This window comes from Corvus kubaryi, unplaced genomic scaffold (assembly GCF_017639235.1).
Source record: "Corvus kubaryi isolate FWS band 111438036 unplaced genomic scaffold, C.kubaryi_AGA036_p1.0 split1-131, whole genome shotgun sequence".
In the NCBI taxonomy this organism is placed as follows: domain Eukaryota; kingdom Metazoa; phylum Chordata; class Aves; order Passeriformes; family Corvidae; genus Corvus; species Corvus kubaryi.
In genome coordinates, this window is record NW_024582073.1 from 20323575 (window position 1) to 20349177 (window position 25603).

General features: G+C 38.2%; 1 protein-coding gene across 7 annotated transcripts in view; it reads right to left on the reverse strand.

Annotated features, from left to right (window-relative positions):
* Positions 1-25603, reverse strand: part of PPP2R2C (protein phosphatase 2 regulatory subunit Bgamma) — a 210000-nt gene that overhangs the window by 101653 nt on the left and 82744 nt on the right. Inside the window, exon 2 of one of the 7 annotated variants that reach the window (XM_042053870.1) lies at positions 19208-19294. The exons of 5 other annotated variants lie outside the window; for them this stretch is intronic. In XM_042053870.1, the coding sequence (XP_041909804.1) occupies positions 19208-19294 (87 nt within the window). Of the gene's footprint in view, positions 1-19207; positions 19300-25603 lie in introns of all 7 variants that reach the window. One more of the 7 variants, XM_042053874.1, reaches the window with a different exon arrangement.

Below are 25603 nucleotides of genomic sequence, written 5' to 3' on the forward strand. Positions count from 1 at the left end.
GAAGCAATATACTATATACCCACATGATTAGCTCTTCTCTGGCACACTGAGAGTACTGTAAAAACAAACTACATGCAGTTTGCAAACAACTACACAGACTGAAAACACACAGATCATGTGGGTTCACTTTCTTACAACTCTTACGGTTATTTTAAGTATAGGTGGAGAGAGAGTATCTCAGTTTAGCAATGGATTTGATTTGCAGATGACTATCAAGAAGCAAAGCATAAAGATGGGTGTGGACAAAAGAATAAACCCACCTCACGTTTTATTTAAGAGAAGGACAATAAGGAAGCAAAATTTCTTTTCCTTAAATTGAGCCTAAATAGCTGATTGTTTTGCTATTAATGTCCTGTGTAGCTAGTTTTTACCAGCACCTTCTCTTTCTGAATAAAAGAGAAATAACTGTCAATTAATTAAAAGAGGTACTAAGGAGTCAGGAAATATCCTCACATTAGTGCCTTTGAGAGGCAAAAAGAGACAAAAAGCAATCATGGAGTTACTAGATTAGTTTTGCAGCAATGGAGAACTGTCATGTGTCAGATGCTCATGATCTAGACAGCAAAGCAAGAATGAGCTCCAACAGTGTAAGATTTGCAGTATGATTATTTTAAAACAAAGGACAGCAGAAACCAAAAGGCATCCAAAAAGAGCTCTCTGCCACAAATGAACTCGGACAGGCCAAGAACAGAAAACACAGTGAGAGAACAATGAGCAAGTACATGAATGATGTGATACATAAAACTGTTCAGGTATCAGTAACTTTGAGCTAGTCATGGAGCAATACATTAGCTGTTTCCTTGCCAGTTTCAAATGAGCAAATAACAACTAATTTATATTTGCAAGGCCTTCTCTTTTGCTTTTCCATGTCACTAAGAAAATAATCAAACTGGCCCATGCAACTGTGTCTTATTAAAGGCGTGGAAAAGAGAAAAAAAATTTCGGATTATCATGAACTGCCCTGCATTCAACATTAATTCCCTTCTTCAACTTCCTATCAACAAGAAAGCAATAAATACTACAAACAAATCTGTATTCAGACATCAGGTAAAAGAAACCAATAGTTCAAGTATTATGTCATTTTGTTGACAAAAAGAAGAGCATACCTAGAAGTCTCACACCCGATGACCTCTATTTCTTCAGTTCTTCCTGCATCTCTCTCAGCATCTGCATGTTTTTGTAGGTTTTCCGCTGGTTGAGCCAGTGTAGGTGTATGCCATGTAACAGAACATGCATGGCACTGTAAAACACTGAGCAGAATTCCAATGGAGTCAAAGTTGTAGTACAGCCATATTACGCTGCTGATGCCTCTTCTTAAACTTGAACCAGCAATTAAAGGTGTTCTTCTAAATCCATTTGCATGTTTTTCAGAATGTCTCCTACTGCAGTTTGCCATAGAGTGAAGACTCAGAAAGGATCCACCATAATGCTGATTTTTAGTGATGAACTACCCATTGCAAAAATTTGGTTAAAAAAATATTCCATACTCTTAATTTTAAAAATATGAAAATACATACCAAATAAATAAATGCAACACAACAGTAATAGCATCAAGCTCAGGCTGTGTATTTACACCTGAAATATGTATGCTCCATATGCTGATTTAGGATACTCAGAAGAACATTAACAATCATAGATCCTGTTTATAAAAGCAAGTGCCCTCAAGCAATGCATACTGGATCCCCATGATCAAAGTTCTACTGTCAGTGTCACAGGACTCAGTACTACCTTTTCTAAACAAATGGGTCAGATGAACAATTAACCATAATTTTAGAAAGTCAATTGCAGCCCTTCAAATGTAAGAACTTTTCTTGTAAGTTTGCTTTTGGAAAGGTCACCTTATTCTGCTGACATCTGGGTTTTTATGATGAATGCTAGAGTCCTCCTGCACAGTAACAAAGAAACATGTTTGTATAAAGTAACTGACCAAAGGACATTGTGCACTGTCTAGAAACTAAGCATTACATTTTTACCTGGGCCTTATGCCTGCATATGTGGAGAAAAAAATTTGTGCCCAGCATAAATGCCTACTTCTACATCTACTTAGACACAGCTGTTGCACAACCTAATGTGTTCACTTATCTGTAAACAAAAATGTGTGTCCTTATGAAAAATCCATCAAGTGTCTCATTTTTGTCTTATCCTGATTAACTAAATGAAGTCTGCAAGCCTTTATCAAAACCTGTACGTGTAGAAAGTACACCTACAAGACAGTCAATGCACAGGGGTTGATTACTAAAATTAAGTACCAGCACTGAAAAATACAAGCATTTCAGTGCAAGATTACTAAGACAGTAAGTGGAATCAAAGTCTCCACTGCCTAGTTTGAAAATTACTATTATTATTCTTACGGAAAATTGAGATTAAAAGAAGATAAACAGAAGAAAACCTGTTTTAAAATAATTATTTTATTTACATTTCATTGTGAAACAACTGTTCTTTATTACATGCTTGCTGTCTCTTTCCACTTGGCGTCTGTACCAATATTGCTTTTAATAGCATTTCACTCACAGCTGAACCTTTGGGGGGTGGGGGGAGGCACTGTTAGTAGATACAAAACCCCCTGTTGTTCTGGTCTGTGGCTAAGAAAACTTTTAATTAAAAACTGAAAGCAACAGTACTGAAATCTAGAGCTGCTCAAATGTAATCACAGCAATGGAGTAACCACAAAGGTGGAATTCTTAGTAAATAACTGTTTCATGCTTGGCTGTATGTTTACCCCATACACAACAGAGAGAAAAACCTGAAATGTTTCAAGTCAGTCCTTCCACAAAGAAAAAATTCCAAAGAAGAAGAGCAGAGAAGAAGGAGTAAAGTTGTTTTAAAACAGAATGTAGAAACAAGCTTGATACTTTTAAATTACAGAGCATTTGAAACCTACATTATAGGACTCCTTTGGTCACATAGTTTCACTGTTTGGAAGCTTCTTGATCATCTTGATCATTTCAAGTCCTTCTCCCTACTAACATCATACATAATGAGACAATCATATGTCTCATTTTCGACCATCAAAACAGAGAATAAAGCCATGTGACCCAACCATCATTTGGTGCTGTCTTCTGGTCCTTGATGAAAATGCTATCATGAGAGGGAAAAAAACCCAATGAATATGTTTACTTAAGTCTTAGGGAAGTCTTAGCAAAGATATTTCTGGTGTTGAGGGAACACGACACAGAAGGAGGCTCAGGAAGAGTCTCAGCAAGACCAGTTGTTCACAACTTCTGCCTGAGTGTATTTCTCAGAACCATCCTTGTCAGAGCAAGGCAGTGGGTAGTGAAGGGATAAAGTTGGGAATGCATAACTACTTGCATTATTTATATTTTTTCTCTCAGAGTGGTTAAAAAAGCCTCACTGCTGTTTTAACCCAAGCCAAGGAGTTATGTTCCCAAGCAGATGTGCAGACGGAAGACCAATAAATAATTGCTGTCATTAGTCGCCTTCTTCAGACCAGAGCCCGGCTCTAAGTGCTGTACAGGAGGGTGCAGAGAAATTGCATATGCATCCAAGAAAACCCAATCACATGTAAATGACTGCAGTCCCTTGATCTTTCTGAAATGATGTGGTTCACCCTCTGGCTGCGGATATAGGGTTTTGCAGCATTAATCCCCACTAATGTAATGTAACAATACCACTGGAGTATATGTACATTTTGATAACAGCGTATGAAGAAGCACAAACTGTGTTACAAAAATCCAAGCATGATAAGAATATTCATATTTGCACACTTTAAACCTTCAGGGAACTTGACAAGTTTAATTCTCCAGTTAAAGTCAGAGAGACCGCAGTTTTCTAGATTTCATATCAAGTGCTGAGATAACAAACATGCCAAAATTAAAATGCAAAGGGAAGACTTCAACTCACAGAATCACAGAATCTCTGAATAGTATGGACTGAAGGGATCTTGAAGAAGATCATTTAGTCCCAACCACTTACCACGGCCAGGGACACCTTCCACTAGACTAGGTTACCCAGGCCCCTATCCCTGTCTTCGAATGCTTCAAAGGGATGAGGCAACCACAACTTCTAGGGGCAACCTATTTTAGTGTTTCGCCACCCCCACAGAGAATAATTTCTTCCTCATATTCAATTTAAACCTTCCCTCTTTCATTTTAAGGCCATTCCCCCTTGTCCTGTCAATATATACCCCTGCTAGAAGTCCCTCTCCAGCTCCCTTGCAGCCCCTTCAGGTACTGGAAGGGCACAATGAGGTCACCCCAGAGCCTTCTTTTTCCAGGCTGAACAACCTCAATTTTCTCAGCCTTTCCTCACAGAAGAGGTGCTTCAGCCCTCTGATCATCTTTGGGTGCTTAAGTCACCTAGCACACTGCTCTGCTAACTCAAAGACCCCAGCAGTCTCAAATACAAGTTGTGGGTGCACTTTTTCAAACAAAATTTTTCACAATTGATTCCTACATAAGCCCAAACTTCTAGGCTGCAGCTAGACAGACCTTTCTCAGGTGTACACTGTCAACTCCTGCCCATAAATCTTGGAGGGTGGTGCCATATCTGCTTCTGAGAAGATACTGTTTCTCAAAGTTTACCATCAAATGGATCGACAATGAATTATCAGTGATCTCTCAGTCCTGTGTCTCTGCAGGCAGCCAACCTCACATAAGGAGTGCTGCTAAGCTAGTTATTTTTGCTTTCTCTTCATTTCACTCATTTGTTGTAGGAATTTATTCAAAGTTAATGAATCAGTCCAAAATTCTTCATACATATTTCAGTGTTTTTCAAAAAAAGAAACCAACATTTTAGAAATGGGCATAAATCTTGTATTCAGTCAGGCATGACCATGCTTGAGTTGTCCTGCAGTAATACACTAACAACAAGCCTTCCTGACTACCAGACTTGATAATCGTAATTCCTTCCTAACAAGGCTTTCAGTGAGACTTTATTATTCAGAGACAGCCTGAGATGAATAGATTCACCCTATTTCACCACAAAGCTGCATTTTTTTTTGAGGTATCTCCATATAGAAATCTCAATGAAGTCAAAAGGAAGTTTTTTATAGACATAGGCATTTTAAACACTGACAAAATCCTCACTTCTCAATACGTTAAAATAAGCTGCCACTCAAAATTTTGCAAAATACGGTCAAGTGCTAACTGGTTTTCCGGGAGCAGCCATGAAAAGAGATCTGTGTATTCTAATCCCACAAAATGCAGTTTGGGGAGGGGATAAAAATCATTACCAACAGATGAATTTCACAACTTCATTCCTCCAAAATATCCATCTGAATTGGCAAGAGGGGTGACTTCTGAGGTACTTCATTTCCACACGTTTTCCATAATAAAGTTTACGTTTCAAATACCTGTTTTATTCACCAAACTGCTTTACTCCTCCCATCACAAAGCACTTGACTTTCCAAGTGCTTTTCTTTATACACATATTGTGACCACTGTGAGAAAGTTATTTCATGCACTAATGTGCAAAAGGGTTGGCAATTCAGCCATTGTTTTAGCAGAACAGACTAGCACAAAACCTTTGACACAGTACTCCATCGTGGGCCAGTGCCATAAGGTACAGTGTGGACTGTGCACTGCAAAACAAGAATTTCCATCAAGCTAACACAATATTCTCTATTATCTTAGAAAAATAATCTTGCAATCTGGTTCCTTTGCTAATAGCAGAAACAGTAGCTATGACATGTGCAGAAGCAGTAGAGGCCAAGCTAGTATTTTTTTAAAGCCACCTGCTGATGTTGATAGTGATCTGGAAACATACACTGCATACTATGGTTTCTGTTCTAGGCATACTAATTCAATAACAGAGGGCAGGATATTATATCAGAAATATTTTCTTTAAAGATGTGTCTAAGAAGCCAATTTCTCCAACTTGAGCTTTAGTACACAGTCAGTAGGAATCTGTGTATTGCTGCAAGGATTAATGAAAGAGTGAATTTGACATTTACACAAATTGATTTCTGCATACAGTTAAGCTCTAATACTGTTACCAACACAAAGCACACCTTAAAAGCAAAACCCAACATGACAACCCACAAAGAACATCATAAAAACACCCCCAGAACATATCTCCTCCATAAAGTAAATTTTCAGCTCAATCTAAATACAGACTTCAGTTTAAAAAGATAAGTGTTTCACATTAGAGACAATGCTAACAAAACAGCAGAATTTTTCTATTTCTAGTAGGACTGTCTGTTTCCAAAGAACAGAAGCTGTATTTATTTTGAAACCCACATTCCTATTGCAATTAGCAATGACTCTAGAAGCATATAGTAAAAAAAAGGACTAATCAAGGTATTGATCAAAATAGGATTTGATGGAAACTGTACAGGAAATCTGAACTAAAAAAAGAAAATCATAAAAAGAAAGCACAAGTGAAATAAAAAAAATCATCATCTTCATTACTAGCTTAGTTTTATTTAGTAGTCTGCAGCACAAAACCCATTTTTTAACCCATTTGCTTTCCTTAAGTTTTAGCTGAAGGTCTAAATGAAGCATGTAATACATACAGAGTATTTTCTCATTTGCTTTAACATTAATTTTCAAGACAATGTTGAAAAGCTGAATTTATGCCCAGCTGTGGTTTTTATAACCAACCAAGAGAAATTTAGTTTGTATGCTAGAGCAACTGTGGAAATCAATTCTTAATCTATGACCTTGCTTACCACAGCTTGAAGCCTTGCAATAAATAAATGCCTTGAGCCACACGTAAGAAACATTTGGTGAATCAGAGACAAATAACACAAATCTATATGTGTATATATAGTATTAGAAAGGTCATATAAAATACAATATAAGCTTTTTTCTTGCTCTGACATAATAATGTTTGAAAGGCAGGACCAGGTAATTGCCTGCATTAATATCCAGGTGAACAGTCACAAGTACCTATTTTCTTTTCAAATTACAGTGTTCATCCTTTTAGAGGACTTCTTGTAGCCCACCTTTTTTTTAGTGTGGAAAATGCTATAATGCTTAGAAATCTCTGAAAAATATCTATTTTCTTTGTCCTAGCATATGCAAACTCTTTCTCTAAAGCACATTTAAGCTTCCTTGTGAACACTGTGCAGCATTTCATCACTAACAACAGGAAAACACATGCCAGAGCTCATGTGTTAACCTGCACTTAGTCACAATTACCCTCTTTTATAAGCTGAATCTCTCAAATCCTCATCCCATATGGTATTATTTCTCACTGGAGTACAAGCTAAAAGAAAAAAGAACCTATAGTAATGTCTCACCACTAAAATTCCAAAATAAATCCTGTAAACAAACCTGTTCCTCCTTAAAAACACACCTTCCATTCTTCATGTATTTGACTGACTGTAGATTTTAAAATCAAGCAGTACAACATAGTGCTAGTTCAGCTAATTTCCCTCTCTTGATTGTCTCCTTCCTGAAACACTGAAATTCAAATGTGACTGTGACTGACACTCCTTTTGAGATTAGCATGGCATTATTAGTTTGCACAGCAGGTGGCCAAAGTAACTGCTGGAAAGGTTTCCTTTATTTTAACCCTAAAGGATGTAATCTAATACAAAAAGAAAGAATTTGGAGGCTCACAATTACCCTTGAATTGGAATTGTACAAAGAAACCAAAGCAGAAAGAAGACTGTTTTCTTTAAATAAGAGTTGCAGTCAAGGTAGATCATTAGGTCCTTTCTTATGTTACATTTTCACAGATCCTGCGACGCTTGATATGCAGAAGAAAAGCTAGACTTACACGGAAATTATCAGGCTCATCCTACTTCGTTCTACCTACGAGCATAGGCACACCTAATTAACATCCACAAAACTTCTCAGGAGACTTCTGAACTTCTGTCCTCAATGTATGGATTTATTCCACTCTAAGGGCAACTCTTACAAGTATGATGCCAAGTATTTATTGGTCAGAACTGATGCCGGGAAATAGAGAAACTTTCCAATGGAACACAATGGTTTTCATACTGAAAAATAAGCTGTGTTTGCCCCTACCCCAGAAGAAACTACTCTTACCAACAGCTAAAGAGCAGGAGAAAGTACAATCTCGTCCATGCTTTTCTCAAAAGCAGGAATTTTAGCTTGGCAGTGACTTTTTAATACCTAGCTGGAGTGATACACTCTCATTTCGAACGGAAGCCTCTCAGGTAACAGCAGCATTCTGCAGATATAAAAGCACATGCAGGTCTCAAATTCCCAAATATTTTGAATATGACACTAACTAACAGAGATCTCCACAGTGGTTTGTGGGAACAGGAAGCTCTCAGCATGGCCACTGCAGAAGTGGGGAAGCCCACACAGCCTTCCTGGGTGGCCACCAGCTGCACAGCCTGCAGTCCCTCACCAAACTGAGACCCACAGCACTGTGCAGCAGTCACTACCAACTCCCTACCCAGCTCCACCTGCTATGTCCTGTCGGGCATTTTAAATTAGTCTCCATGTTACAGTCTTAAAGGCAGTCTGTTCTAACTGCAGGAGAGTTGCTTGGTGTATTAATTTGCATTGGCAGAAACTACTTCCCCGCTAAACAAACAACAAATTTACGTTACAATCTGTAGCTGTTTATAACCAATGACCCTTACAAAACAAGTTAAGATTTAATATTTGTGAAACAAAGCAAAGTATTCACTGATGGCTTTGTATCAGCATAAATGACTAATTACTTTAATCAGGAAGCTCAAAAGATAATGAACTTGATTTATTATAAACACAGGGGCTTGCCCTCTTATAAAAATGACTTGCTCTGCAGTTCACAACATTGATTTATGGCACTACTTATAATTCTCTTATTTTTAAATTTGATAGAGGGTGAAAAACGAATTAAAATAAACTGGAAAAATACACATTCCCAGTGTAACTTCACTCAATTCCACAGCAATACTCATACATTATGTATATCCCAGTATTTCACCAACAGTAAAAATACAAAACTATCTGAAAAACATGCAGTGAGTAAAAGATTCATTTGGTCAAGATTACAGAAACAGTAATCTTTGGCTTTCTCCTACATGACCCCTCATTATTTAGTGATACCTGACATCTGTTGCTGAGACCAGCTGAACTCAATTCAAATCTGGTCTATCTAGGAATAACTGAGAGAGTCATAAAAAAATCTCTGAGGATAGATTATGAATCAATTACAGCTTAGAATTCCATCAGAGAGAGAGAGAGAGAGAGAGACTGAGTCTGTCTGGAATCTGGTAGACAAGAAAATAACATCTTTGCAGAAAAGCCACTTTGGAGAGCACTTTGCTCTGTCCTGACCCCTGCACCATCAGTCCTTTACTTCACCGAAGGGCCATTTGTGGACAGAGAGCACTTAAAGCATGTCACGTCCCCATGACAAGGTTTACAGATTTACTGCATTACATTCAAACTACACAATACAGTGATAAATTTTACTGTGCATATCTTTTTAATAAACATTAAAACATTCATGTCAAATCTACCTACACTAAGATTAAAATGGTTAGGACTGTCACCCATGTGAAGTCCTTTAGGTTTCTCCAAAGAAAATGACTGCCATGAGTTTTCTCTTTCTGCATATTTATGTTGCAGATTTTTGAGGAACCCTCAGGTGCATTTCTATGTATTTTGCTGAAATGTCTTTCATAACTCACTGGTAACCAGCAAAGTTCTCTGGCTTATCTTAAGTTTTTTGAGTAATCACTGGAGTGCCAGGGTATTCAAGGGCACTGTTACACAACTGAGTATAAGTACAGTTTCTCAGTCGTTATAGAGGTAATTATTATTATTGCATCGTTATTTGCAGAAAATAATTACAAAGGGCAATGTGAAAATATATTGAATGTGAAGAATGTTTTCAGGGACTAGACAATCAGCTCAGTCTACATTCAACTCGGGAGTTCAGCTAAAACAAACCATATTCCTCAGGGCACTGCAACAAATGGATTATCATAAAACAAAGACACTTGGCAGCAAGGTTCCTATTACAGCTGCTTCTTGTGCTGACCAGTCACCATGACCTCATGTTCCCCCTGTTTTAATACACCCTCACACTGTCTCTTTCTTGTCTCATACTTAACACTACATTCCTCTGGGCAGAAACCACCTCCCTGTGTGTTTACAGAACCAGCTGTGCCTAGTGAATCAGTGCTATCACAGTTTAAATGACAGGAATGATATGCATCTGATTCTGGTTTAGGGAAGAGTTGAACAACACATTCAATTAAGTCTCTGCATTATCAAAGGCCATGGAAATCTTTATTCTTGAGGTTAGGGTTTTTCATATTGTATTGTCATTTTGGTATCTTCTTTCTACCTTTTTCAACCTGAAAAAAATTTAGTCACCCATCAGTTCTGATATCTTTGCAATTATTACCACAACCACATCAAATGCAAGTAAGAAGTATTTTCACCAGCACTTCTGTAAAATAATCTCTTATTTACCTTCAGCATTTCTTCCAAGCCTTGTGGCACAGAGTGGAAGTCCCAGAATCCAGACTGGAATTCCGAAATTTGAAAGATATCCATCACAAGATTGCTAAAAGATACCTGCTTTGGTCCATGAGAGGCACACAGGACCAATATTCTGTAACCACTCACTGATGACCAGATACCAAACCCCACTTCTGCAAAGCTGCAGAAAACCACCTGCTACTGCAGTAATTATAGTAAACATAGAGACCAGAAGGTATGGGATACATACCAATGTAAGACAGAGTATCATCAGGCTTGGTTAGCTCAGTTAGCTCTGATAGCCTGTGAGAAGTCTGGGAGTTACTTATCCAATGTCACACTACAATCATGGTTGTCTGAAACTGCAGACATAATTTTTAAGGACCACTGATTAAGATAGTTTATCTTCTTTGTTGGATTTTTAACTCATGTGAATGCCTTACAAATAAAGGTGCCCTCATTCTATGAAGTGAACCATCTGGAGTTCTTTTTTTTTTTAATCCACAGTGTTAGAGGTCAGGCAGAAAAAAAGAGTTCAGGGGAGGATTTGGAACAACTAAAAAGGAATGAGAAATATGAGTCTAAAAAGAATTAATACAAAAGAGGAATCCTCATCTGCAAAATGAGGTTCAGCTATTTTACACAAAAAGAAACCATTACTAAATAAGAAACTAAATACATATTCGCTGGTTAAATCTGGGTTAATGTGCTCATTCTGGCTGGGGTAATTTTCTTCACAGTAGCTAGTATAAGGCTATGTTTTGGATTTGTGCTGAACACAGGGTTGATAATACAGAGATGTTTCTATTATTGCTGAGCAGGGCTTACACAGAGCCAGGGTCTCTTCTGCTTTTGGTATGGCCACTCTGACAAGGAAGTGGCGGGTGCATGGGAAGTTGGGAGGAGACACAGCCAGGACAGGTGACCCAAAGTGACCAAAGGAATATTCCAGACCATTTGACATCATGCTCAGTACACGAAGTGGGGGAAAAAAGAGGAAGGGGGGCGGACATTTGGAATGATGATGTTTGTCTTCCCAAGTCACTGTTACATGTGATGGGCCCTGCTCTCCAGGAGATGGCTGAACACCTGCCTGCCCATGGGAAGCAGTGAATTAATTCTTTGTTTTGCTTTGCTTGTGTGCGTGGCTTTTGCTCTCCCTATTAAACTGTCTTTATCTCAACCCATGAGTTTTCCAGCTTTCACCCTTCCAATTCTTTCCCTGATCCTGCTTGTGGAGGAGCGAGCGAGCAGCTGCCTGGGGCTTGGCTGCCAGAGGGGGTGAAACCACAACAGTTCTATACAGAACTATTATGGCAGTGAGAGTAGTGCTACAGAGCAACATTTACTGGCAACCTGAAGATCATCCCAACCTGCAAAAATGTCTTAATTGTGCTTTCTTCAGAAGGAAATGTTTTAGACAAAAAATTTATATTAAAGCTTATATTTCAAAAGGTACTTCTGTTATTGCAGCAGTAAGACTGGAAACTCACTCTCCCAGGCATTTATTTTGTAACAAACATTTAATTTCATATTTGGTTGTGTTTGAAAACTCTCATGGAAAGCTAAGCACTCTGCTCTGCTGCTACTGTGATCTCTGACACAAAAAATGATATCTCAGAAATGGTATCACTGAAAATGATAGCTCAGGTTCACTAGCAGGCTTGTTCTGTTGAGCTCAGCAAGAGGGAGAGGCTGCCTGGTATCAGTCACTCCTAGAGGCTATTCTGACTTGCACTTGCTAGCAAAAGTCCTTCAAGGACCATCTGCCAGCCAGAACAGTGGGGGGCAGGGGGGGAATCATTCATGTGCACACTCAGGTACTGCCAAGTCCTTCCCAATTCTCAAAAACTTCAAACAGTAGAAGCTACCACAAGCAATATTTAAGATGTCAGTATGCCAGTTTTTTCTTCTGTGGAATCCTCAGTATAGAAGCACTCCACAAGGAGAGACAAAGAGGTTACATAGAAAGAGGAGAAGAAAACTGAACAGGAAAAAGAATTTATCTTTTATGTTCAGAATATTACGGTTATGGTCACATGACCATGGTCAACATTATCAAGCACTGCAGGATAACTATACTGAAAAGATACATCTCAAAAGGCTTATTGGAAAGGCAGGGGGACACATCAAATATACACAAAAAATGTTTGCACAATAAGCTCATATCCTCAAAATTGCTGATACAGGTCTATTTATTTAACCTATTACTATAAAAACACATAATAATCCCAAAGCATTCAAAACAGGAAATGCATAGCCGCTTATGTTCCAATAAGAGAACATTCTGTTTCCCTCAATCAGATTTAAAGACGCAGATCAAAGAGAAAACATCTAAAATTAAATGCAAAACCTTATTCTGATTTGAGAAAAGAAAAAAAAAATCATATACTGCAAATACATAGATATATACCCTTTAAATATATGTACATACATACATATTGCAAAGTTAAGAGATTAACTGGCTTAGCCTGTCCTGTTATGTGTACCCATTCCATGCTTCCAGTTTTATTTTTCTGTAAATGCGCCCTTGAAGGCATCAGCTTATATAGAAGGGCAACAGCTGTTCAGCTCTTGGCATGATTAGGATTTTCTCCCTCTATGGTATTGGACAAAGAGCATGGTGATCCTAAATGAGCACACCCTACAGCTTTACTATTAAAGCCTTCTCTTCCTTCCCACCACAAATGTCTGTTGCTATCCCACTATTCATCACACACTTTAAGTGACACCTAGCATTTAGATTATACTGAGTCTTAGACACAGCCTATGGAACAAACACACTTGAAATTAGTAATACTGACTTCAGTGAAATGCTTGGTTTCATACCACAGTGCTCTCTGCCTCTAGCACAGTACCAGATCTTTTCAAAGAGTGAGCAACAACAGAGGTTTTTCCCTATCATCAAATCTTCAGTTTAGGTTTTATGTTTACTTGGCTCATGGAAAGAAAGAAAGAAAGAAAAAGACATACTTGGCTGTCCAGATGAAGCACAGTGTAACTGGTGACACACTGTAGACAAGGTAAAACAAGTTCCTGCTCTGCAAGGAAAATTCCAAGCTAAGCAGTAAGCCCCAGTCAGGTGAGAAGTAGATCTGCTTGCTGACATTGTTTATAAATCTCTCCAGGATGGGAGAGGCTTTAGTTTTGTTTTACAGTGGCTTTTGCTGATCTGTTGATATCAGTCACTCTTCCACTCTCATTTTCATGCAGCTCTACAGCCAATTCCATGAAACATTGGTTCAGCTTTTTCTTTTGCACATTGATATTACAAAACTGATTCTGTGAACAAGGAAGATGTTTTCTGTATCTAACATTAACACAGTAGCATTTTCTTTATTCAGGTCTTCTTCCTGTGAAGGGAAGTCACCGGCAGGATCAACGTGTGGAATAGATCTCTGTGACACAGCCTTATCTCTTAGCAGAGTTTCAGCACACAGACTCTATGTTACCAAGCTAACAGCATAAGCAAACGAGTACAGATATTAGGAAGAAAAATACCATCATTAGGAAGGCATTAGAAAATAATGTGGTGCTCTATCAGCACCACAGATTAAAAAATTTTATTACTTGCAGGCAAGGCTCAACTCAATTTGCTTCCCAGCTTCCTTTACCTTGTGAAGTGTTCAGCTCAAAATCAGCATGAGATCTACTCAGAACTTGTGTCAGATTCCAGTCCAAGTTACAAGAAAACACACACTTGCACCATCTCCAGCAACAGATTACTCCTCACAAGAAATCCCTATACACTTACTAAGAGGTTCAAGGGTAAAGGCAGCAGGTTCACAGTGCACTTGTCACAGTCACTGCACTGTGAGCTGTAAAACCAGGAAAGGCAAAGTGCACAGGCCATAACATCAGTTTTCTTCTGCACAAGCATTTAGCCAAGAGGGTATTTTATGGGGAGATGCAGAAGAAAGCAGGGGGAGGGAAGGAAGAAGCAGCATCAGCATTAATCTAGCGGCACCCACCCTACAAAGCCCCCAAAGGTCTCCCAGTATGCTCTGCACTATCAGGGACAGCACAGCCCATCAGCCACCAGGCAGGAGTGGGGCATGAGACAGCACTGAATCAATTACTTCGAATCAGACCTTCAAACTATTGCCAACCACTCAGAACTTGGGAGCCAAACCTCAATTTAGTACAAACAAAAGAAATAAAACCAACCTAAAATCCTAAGAGAAACGCAACCCCAACACCTATTTACAATTAAAGCTTCCTTTCCAATTACACATCAATTCTTCTGAATGTTTTTCATAGTTCTGGAGGTTAAAGAATACTGTCCCATTGTGCTCTACCTGACATAAATATGCAGTCTTTACTCCAGCACTCTTACAAAATGAAGTAAACTAGCACAGAGACTCCCTTCTCACAGACCAACAATGTTGGTACAAACACTAGTAAAAAACCCCTCAGAATTTAAAAAAAAAGAAAGAAAGAAAAAAAAAGGCAATTGCTACCCAGAATAAATGTAATTCTTAAGTTATCCCCACTGCTTCCATCTTAAAGAACAAACAGGACACTGCTCTTCCAACCTGGTCACAAACAGCCAGAATACATTTTTTATTCTTTCCTACTCAATTATCAAATTAAGCTTTTTTTCTTTTGACAAACCACAGAGCAATATAAATGGCACGAGGTCATTCAGCACTTAACACACAGATAGGATCTGATAGACTGTTACAGCAAAACCTCTAAATTCCAGCTAACAACTCAGCTTGTAAGATCAAATCAGTTTTCTGGGATTTTAATCACTAGGGTTTTTTTCATTACAGATTAATAAAAATTAAGGGATTGATTAAAATTTAAGTGCTTTTTAAGATGCATCTGTCCTTTAAAACAAATTACGCTTTCTTTTTCCTGAAGCATATTCTTAAGTATTTTTTTAAAAAGAACACATTTCCTAATTTGCTTCATCTCCCTATAAGAGCCTAGAGTATTTGATCAAGCAAAAGAAAACCTACAAAAATCCACAGCCTCCTGGCACAACAACCATTAAAGTGCACGAGAAATTCACTATCAGTTCCAAATGCAGAGTAGATGAGCTTAAGAAAGAAACTGCAAACAGTATTTAAGTGCAAACAAACCTTCCTTTTTCCCCAGAAAATCTCAAGATGCTAGGGTCTCAGTATTTACTAATTTTTCATTTGCTGCATACTAAAGTAGAAAAAACTTACAGAAAATTTAGATTTCATCAGCCTCAATACCCTTGAGCTGTTAGATCTCATCAGTCTTCCTAGGAATCAAAGAATGACAAAACCAAAAACCATGGGGTTTTGTAGTTGATTTGATAGTTTGACTTTGTGAAAACTCACCTCATTTGTGAGTCAGGATTTTATGGGATGCAGAGCATAATGGTTACCTGTGTCATCATTATGATAATCAGATGGCATTCTCATAAGGCTCCTGAAAGAGGATTTACATTCTCTATCACCTTTTCATTTTCTGTCTGCATATCTCATCCCTGTGTATGCAGCAATTTTTTGGTTGAACTGTTTTCAACATCTGAGTTCAAATACTCTGCTACAAGATTAAAGGTGACACTCTCAAAAGCAATTTCAATAGGCCTAAATTTTCTAGGCACTCAAAAGAAAATAATTAAATGGGTGAAATTGTTATTGTGGGACTTGGGGGACTATTTGCTTGTTTTTTCCTTGCACAGGTCTGCTACAAATACATACTACCTGCATCACTGGAATATCCAAAGACTTAGGTAGGGTCGGCTTTATGTGTGCACAGAAGAATATATTACCTGCCCTGTAAGAGTTCACAACAATGGTTCTGCAATGAGTTCCATGTGTGGCAACACTTAAACCTTTACTTATGCCATAGTATTGCTGTAAAATACTAAACAAATTTAAAACCAAGCATTTTTCATGTACTCTGTTATACAGATTGATAATGGTATCTTGCGGCAAACCACTGGACTAACACTGTGAACCCAAAGACTAATAGAGGGTAAAAAACTTAGTCCTTCATGAAACCCAAAGAGACACGTGACAAATCCCTTCCTACAATCCCAATAATTCTAAACAGTGACATGACAGAAGCCTGTGAAAACTATAAGTCTATGAAATCTGTTGCACAGCCTGATAGTTGAGCAATGAGATTTCATTTCTGGTAACTTTGGTACTTTAGCCTCCCTTTTACTTACAGATGCCAGTGGCATAACATTTTGATTAGAAGGCATTTCCTTCTGCTGTATCTCAGTAATTTATTTTTAGAAGTCCATTGCTGACACATAAAGCATGTCTAAGTGCCTCAAAAAAACACTTCCTTTTGAACAATCTAACATTACACAGTTCCTTCCAGATCATCACACACAGACTAATGAATTCCACCCTAGCTCCAAACCTGCTAGGGAAATGCTTTTCAATATGTATCTCCAGAAGACTGGGAATAGGCAAAGTCCCTTCTGGTTCCATTATAAACACACCTATATTATCTTCACAGACTGAAAGTCAAAAAAGGACCAACATTTTAGCCTGAGGGTTTCCCAACTATGCCAAAGACCACACATTATTCAATGTGAACCTAAAATGTTTCTTATTCCTTGTTTGCAACCTCTGTCTCTGACACTTGATCCAAAATTCTATGTCCCTTAAACTCTCTTATCTAGTGGTTGGTGAAAAAAATGAGACTGTAAACTGAGCCTGAAGCCTCAAACCAATTTACTGCATCTTCAGGAAAATCTTTATGTACCCTCTTGAAAGACTGGTTTAACCTTCCTCTACTCTCAGTCCCTGGGAAAAAGCTCTGAGAGGCTATACAATCACTGGGATATAACTGGAGGTAAAGACAAGTTGATAAGGTGGAAGCCCTTAAGACAGGGATCTGTAACTATGAACGTAATGCCAAAGCCTCTTCTCATGTAAGCAATCACAGTAGAAACAACGGATTTGTGTAAGGAAAGACTCCAGGATCAAGGAGTTCTGGGATGCTCTGGGCCATATGCTGGTTTACAAGTGTGCTACTTTAGATCACCACTACTCAATGTAAATATGCAGAAAAAAATCAGACTCTGTATTAATTAGTAGTCACAGAAAAAAGATGCAGAGACAGAAAAATGAATATGGTATGAATAAATACTGTGTGAAGAAAACAGGCTCCATGACCATTCTTTTGTGTTTTACTGAAAATGTATTTTTGTACTTGAATTTAAAATAAAGTCTCTTATAAAAAAGGTTTAATTGTGACAAGGTATATAACTATCTTCAAAGTTTTACATGGCAGAGAGGGAGGTTTGAGCTGAAATTCTGGACTTCAGGTATGTGGGAGGCCAACCCCAGACCTCTCTACAGCTTTGTCAACATCAGTAAAAGATTAGAAATCTGTACTGCACTCAAAAGAGCTGAAAAAAAAAAAATCAAATCCACATGATTTATTGGAACCATAAAAAGATTAAGTAAGGTGACTTACTAGTAAATATCCTAAGGCCATGTATTGTCATGGCAAGGATCCTCAAAACTGTTCTCCACTTTATGGACCAGTCTCAAATGACTTCTCAACAGGACTTTGTCATTAATTTTAATTATGAATGAAGTCAATATCCCCTGCCTGACAAAATTTAAAAAAAAATAAGAAAATTAAAAGTTGGGAACTGTTTTAGCTGTATATGGAATGAATACTATTCTGACTCATAACCTTTAAAGAAAAAAAATTAAGAAATCCCTTCAGGAAGTCTAGTTTGACCAGGAAAATTAACTCTTCTTACTTTATGATCTTGTGGAAACAGACAGGAACAACGCTAAGTTTATACAATTACTGAATTGTACAATGACCTCTTGTTATCATACCTGTTTACAAACAGCCATAGAAACAGAGTTAAACAAACTTAAGGGCCTACACTACAAACAACAATCAAGTCATTGCAAATCCTTCACTCAGCAATTGAAACTAGAAAAGTAATTCCCCATGACCTAACAGGCTTGCTAAGCCTTTGTTTCCCATTTTCTCAGATTTATTTCAGTATTCAAGAGATGTAAATTTGGCTGAAAACAGAACACTTCTCACTGTATTTCAAGTAGCTAGTACTTAAGTAACTCCCAGAATGTATAGGAAAATTCATTTTCCAAACTGGTAAGCATTCATTAGTTTTGTTCTGAAAACTTGCATCAGTCATTAATTCCTCTCACACAATTTATCACATATTTCTGGTTTGGATGACAACTATCTATTGTAACTGCAATACATACTCTTTATTTTCATATAGTGTAGAATGTTGCATGTCTAGCTTTAGATAGGCAGATTTCATTAATTGTAAAATTATCTAAAAACGAACATTAGTTTACCAGCTTAATTGATGTTAATATCTAAATTACATAGTGATTATGAAAAGAGAAATGGTTAAGATACGGTTTTGCAAAAGAAACCTAATCGTTCATTTAGATACTGGAAACCAACACACACTTTCTTATCAATTTCTGGTGCATTTCAAAGCATGCCTCCTGGGCTAGTGCCCTACAGCTCCTCTTGCACACATAGCTGCCACCAGTAACTGTTCTTCTGTACCACATTTACAACCAGGCTGCATTCAGTTATTCACATGCCACTTCAGAGACGTGTACATAAGCACTGACAAAGTCTTTAACAACAAAACAGTGCAAAAAGAAAAAAATATACAGGTGCCATCCAACCACAAAGAAATACCAAAATGTGACAGCAGTCAAGCAGAATAATGCAACCTCAACTAATCCAGCCCGCGCTGCTTTATGATACATAAATTGATTATCTTAAAGACTGGTGGTTCACTCAAGACAAGGGTTCAGCCTCCATCCAACAGCCTGTCCTGCAGGAACCACTGCCCTGCAGCAGTCTCTGCACAGACAGAGACTCTTCCACCCACTCACCTCCAGAAGTGACTTCTTCAGAACTGGACTGAGGAACATTGGCAGGACAGTGTGGGGAAGCTTGCATTGCTGCCGCCCTTGCTATACCTGTCCTGTGGAAAAATAGAGGACTTAATTTCCAGGGCTGTCAGACAGCACCTTCCACATTACAAGTGACGGAAAAAGAAATGAATTTGAAAATGCCTGATTTGAGTGAGTACATTTTGGGGTTTGGTGAAGAACCCCCAGTTCCTACTGAAGTATTTGGATTATTTTCACATCTTCTGTGCAGCTCCGTTTGCAGCAAGCTGGATTCTTTGGTTCATGAGCTGATGACGCTCTTGCCAGTTACCTATTTAGCAAGCTGAGATATGGTCATTGAGAACCAACATAACAAGACAGCCTAAATAAAATAATTAAGGAAATCATATTTAAAACAATCTCTGAACTCTGACATGAACAAATAACCACTGAGCAGCTCTCCCTTCTACCTCCTTTTCAAAACAGCAGTTTTCTACTCTTTATACATTTCTGTTACAGAAACCATTACTATATGAATTACCTAACAGAGGAACAGTTATTTTGCTTGTCCTGCCCAACCCACTCCATAGAGCAACTTTATTTGACTTCCACATTAATCTACATAGGGTTACCACAAGAATCGAGCCTAACAAAGACCTTTTTCCCTTTTAAAGGAGAAAAGGAAACTTTCCACAGTTCTCATGGTTTCCAGCAGGGACAACAGCTTTCAGCCACCAGTTTTTAGTATGACACATTCAAATGATTTGTATATCCCAAAGTGTAGTGCATTAGAGAGACAGAGACAAAAATAATTCTATCTGAAATACATGAATAAATCATTCTTTTGAGCATGGTGATGAATGCAGTATTTTACAATTTCCAAACCAACTCTCTAAAGCCCTACTAAAACAAGTGTGTTTGTTCCAAAAGTGATCTCTGTACCTTTCAGGAGAACCATGGTGGATTTTTTTGGAGGAAATGTCAAGTTTAGACACCAAGGACTGGAAGCTAATGACCAACCATTTTATTCTGGTATGAGTGTGCGCCGAATACTGATGTTCACAGGCAGGAACAATTTCCAATAATTAATTGGAAAAATATCAGCCTTCATTGCATTTGCTTAACTTTGGTCAACAGCAATGTTAATCTTGCAAGTGAACTGAAAGACAAGACAAAGCCTATACATGTGAGGTTTTTATATATTATTCAGAACTGCTGAAAAGCATGGAAAGCAAGACAAGAAAAATGTGATTATAACATGGCAGAGCAATTCTGCTAAGGAAAAAAAAACTAACCGAAAAAACCCCCACACACTTGTATTACATCAGTTACTTCAACTGAAGAGTAAATGTAGGGGTAAATAGAATTGGTCACTTCTTACTTGGGCAAAACAGACTCGTGCATCACTCACTTCCTTAACAAAGTGCCAAACAGCCTGTTTTCTTCTTTGATTTTTCTTTTTAATGTGGAACTGCATACTATTTTTCTCTAAAGTTCGCCCTTTCCAACATATTAACCCCTTCAAAGCAATGAAACAGTTTGTGTCTCTGAATATCTGCTAATTGGAGTATAATTACAGCTGTCTATGAGCTATGACTATAAACAGACTTTGGCCAAAATATTTGAAAGAAATCTCCAAGAGAAATAATAACAATTGGTCACATATATAATATCATATTTAATAAAACCAGTATTTAAACATAAAATAAGATACAGCAGGTTGGCTCAAATAAATAGGACTGATTAATTCTGTTCTGGGCACTAAAGATCAATGTCCTGTTCACCTTCTAAGACAGTGATTATTTTCAGCATTAACAGGAATTTTAGTAAATCTGCTCCTTTTCTTTGTGTGACAAAAACAATGGGTATCAGAAAGAAGCAAAATTAAAAGAATGTGACAACCTTAGGTTTTATGTGTTGCCTAAAGCCCTTTCAGAGTCACCAAAATCTGTCCCCAAAAGCCCGTGACACGTGGATAATCTAGATATTACAGTAACAATGCATTGATATCACTGATCAGATCTCCAGAGAAAAGAATTCAAACAGTTTGAAATATTTGGCCATATCTTCTAATAAACACTGAAAGGACTAGGACTCCCAATGTATTTACCCTCACTGAAACGCAAACTGGCAAATGCTAAAACTGGGGGGAGGGGAACCTTTACAATTGAAAGCAAGAGCTGAAATGGTCACAGTGCAGATTTTTGTTTCTTTACTTTAGTAATCTACAAAGACATCTGTGCAATGGTTTTCACACTTTGAGGGTACCATTTATTTCAAAAACAAGCCTTAAATGTTCAAAAACAAACATTATGTATTAATGCCTGAAAGAGCCTTTCCTTTGTTTACATCCTCCTGATTTTCTCCAAATGAATTACTGTTCTCCAGCCTCCCCGACAGTCTACATTGACCTATGTACACCAAGCACTTCAAGAGGCACTTCAACCATATGGGATATTTCTAATAGGTAGGACCACTTTCACTGTCTGGGAGAGTCATTCATGGAATAAAAAAAGACAACTTTGTCTCAGGAGGAAGATACATTCCAGAGATTACTCCAATTCAAACAGAGAGCTCTTACACGACAGAGAGCACATGCTATTTTTAGGATGAATATGCATCCTGCCACCAAATCCAAGCTAGAATACATCTCCCTCCATGTTTAAATCTTGTGTAGACTCTATTGTGTACATAAAGGGACTCTAATACATCTTTCAGACTCACTTATCACCTCCACCAGAAATTTTCATGTGAGTCCTATAGAAATCAATTGTTTTTCTACCGTTCATCTACCCTTTGAAAAAGGAAGACAACCCACCTTTCAGTCTCCATGACTGGAAAAAGAAATGGTGAGCAGTACATTGTGCGGGCCTTTAGATGAATGAATCCATGCATCTAGGGCTGCACCAGTGGATTCCCAAGTGACAACATTCAGCTGGTGCTTGAACATAACCTTTCCTACTCCCTGCAGGTGTGAGAGGACTGTAGTCCCACCTGGGTCGCTCCAACCGACCTACAGCTGAATCATATCAGTCACCACTGTTACAGAGCCCATACTTAAATCCCAGCACCCAGAAATGACACTGCTGGTACCCGAACTTTAATCGATAGTCTCCACAGAAAAAAGAATAATAGCAGTTTCAATGTGCTGCATGGTATGGTTTTGCTAAGAACCTATGATTTTTTTTTACACAAGCTAAAAAGAATATTGATTTCTTTCAAGTCCACTGCACCCTAAATATAATTTCCACTGTTGCTATTTGAGATATGAGATAAAAATGCCATCTTTCTCACTAAGAAAAGAATCAACAAGTCTTTCCTGAAGCAGAAATGCCTAAGGCTATTTAGCATATTTCAAACAATCTTGGCAGCTGGAGGTAGCCAAAAACATACACTAATTCATGAAAAAACATACAGAAAATTCACTTTGGTGCCAGCCAAGCTTAGGGTATGTTCACTTTTCACTGTGGACTGCAAGACATTGCCAATCTAAAACATCCACAGTGATAACTAACATTAAAATTCAGTGCTTCACCTCCAAGTTACAAACCATGGAAACCATGGAATAGCTGTAAAGCAAAAAAAAAAAAAAAAAAAAAAAAAAAAAAAAAAATAGACTCTGAGTAACTTCAGGAGGTTCACCAAGAAGTGCAAAATTCTGCATTTGGAGTGGAAGAGCTCCAGACATCTATCTGAAAAGCAACTGTCTGAAAAGCAACCTGTGGTGATCCTGAATGCTAGGCCAGATATGAGTCAACAGCGGGTTCACACCAGCAAACTCCATGCTGGCCCAACACTAGGAAGAAAGTGGCAAAGTGGCCAGAAGAAAGAGGGAAATCACGCTCCACTAACCCCTGATGAGGATACACGTTGAGCAGTGAGCAAGAATACAATGCTCTTCCACAAGTGACTGAACCAGATTATGACAAAGCTAACCATTTTTTTAAGACTGATTATTTGAAGCGAGTAATTCTGCACACAGCACACAATTTTTCTTCTAAAAAATGCAACTGTGCAAATTCTTCAGCCATAGTCTGTTCCGTCATAGTGGGTTAATCTTTCAGGTTTGTCCTCAACCAAAGAACCCTGGGATGCTCTTAACAGGAATCACCAACTACAGGAAGACTCTACATCAGCTTAAGTATTTACCTAAATGTTCTACACATAGCTCAAAGACCCCTCTGTGTCATTATAACACTGTGAACTTTCTGGAATCTGTAAAAGCCTAATTTAGGAAGACAATATCAAGACATTTAATTATACCTTTCACACTACTCATGCATTGAAAGATCTTCTGGTTAGCATTAATTTGAATTCTATTGCCACATAAATTAATACAACTTAGACACATTTATCAGCCCTTTAAATAACAAAGTGATGTGTCCAGGCAGCATATTCTTGAAAGGAGAAAAAGACATACAATTAAAACCTGAACCGCAATTACTTTTCATTTCAGAAAGTTAAAAAGTAGCCTAGAGCAAATTACCTCCAAGAGAAAATCTGGAGAGCAGTTTTGCTTCAAGCAAAGACTTAACAGTATTTAAAAGAAAACAATATGCAGCATGAGTAAATCATATAGCAGACAAAAGGGTCAAAGAAAAATAAATGGGTTGTACTCAAGTTAGTATAAATCTGAATGCATTAAGCTCCTGAGGAAACTTGCAAAGACAGTATTAAGGTCACAGTATTCAACAGGGTAATTTTAACCCTGATTTTAACCTTGCATTTAATAAATCATATTATGCATTAGAATTTTCAAGTAGATTTCCTAACTTATTATGCAAATGAACAAAATGGTAATTCCAAATAGCTGTAGTAGCTACAGAAAATCTGGTTCCTTGGTTAAAGGATAGCATATGGTTTACTGATAAATAGAATTGCATTAAACCCTAAGAAAACTGACTAACAAATCCACATGATTTTATGTTGTGGTGAACCATGGCCAAAGCCAGGGTCAGCCAGATCAAGTAGACCCAAAGGTCCATTGGTTTGATGCTGCCACAGCCCAAAAGCCCTGAGCACTCACAAGGCTGTGAAAAACACATAAATCCGTGCCTTACCATTGGCCGCAGCCCTCCCTGCCCTTATTTCTCGTATTTGGTTGTATTTCCAGAGAGATGTGTGTTCTTCGGTTGTTACATAGGTCCTTGTTATCCCTCCCCGCCTACCACTTCTCCCATTTGCTGTAATTCCTTCTCCCTGGCTGATGTTCTGTTGGTTACTGTGTGTTTTCCACTCCTGTTTCATGGGGGTACAAGACTCCTCCAAGCCATGCAGCTTCGACTTCGTTCTGTGGATTTTTCCCTGCAATAAACCCCTTCATCCACAAAGGAGTCCCTCTGCTCTTTTCCTACCTCCTTGCATGCCTTCGACACCAGTGGGCAAGGTGATCCCGAGCAGATGCTTCGCTGGCCCTCCCCTGCCGCGATCAGTTTCCATCCATCCTCGCTCGAGGCAGGCAGAAGATTGCTCGGTGCCTGGGACATCATGCTAGCCATCATGGCACCATAGCAATTTTAGCTCCCAGAAACTTTTGTGCGAAACTGAAGAATGTACTTACATTTTCTGACAGTAGTAGGAAAATCTAAGCTTTGTAGATTCTAACAATTCTGAATATGGTAGATGGAGTTCAGCCACATTTTCATCTTTACCTACTGTTGTCCTAAAGAACAAAGTCCGCAATGGTATTGAATCTGTGAAGATTTAGCACACTTGAAACTTCCAGAAAGGCTTCTGGGTGCGTGCTGAGATAAACTCTTTAAAAAAAGCTCTTGCAGTAGCAGGGGTTATAAGCTACATTCTCACACTATATACAATGTGGTACTGAAGACAAAAGTATCTAGGGTTACTGTACAAAGCAGTTAGAACAAGTAGATGCAGAGATTAAGACAAACGAATAGATGTATAGATGCAGAATAGGTGTAGAGGTGAGGCACTGGAACAGGTTGCCCAGAGAAGCTGTGTATCCTCCTTGAAAGCATTCAATGCCAGGCTGGATGGGGCTTTGAGCAATCTGGTCTAGTGGAAGGTGTCTTTAAGGTCCCTCCCAACCCAAGCCATTACACGATTCTATGAGATTAAAATCATGACTCAAATCACAAACAAAATATATACATACATATATATTTCTGGACTTACAATATGTACATAGAGTACAGAGAGTACAGTTATGCAAAGCCATGCACCCAGATCCAATCCCACTCCAGCTGGTGCCAGGTTCTCAACAGACTTCACTGGATACTACGTCACAATTACACAAATGCTTTTAACAACCCGTCAGGATTTTAAAGATGGTGTTGTTGCTCTCTGATAGAAACATGGACCTTAGTGTCCTAACATATCTAAGTAATGCATTTCAGTTTTTTAAAACCTACCAGAGTAAAAAAATAAAATTAA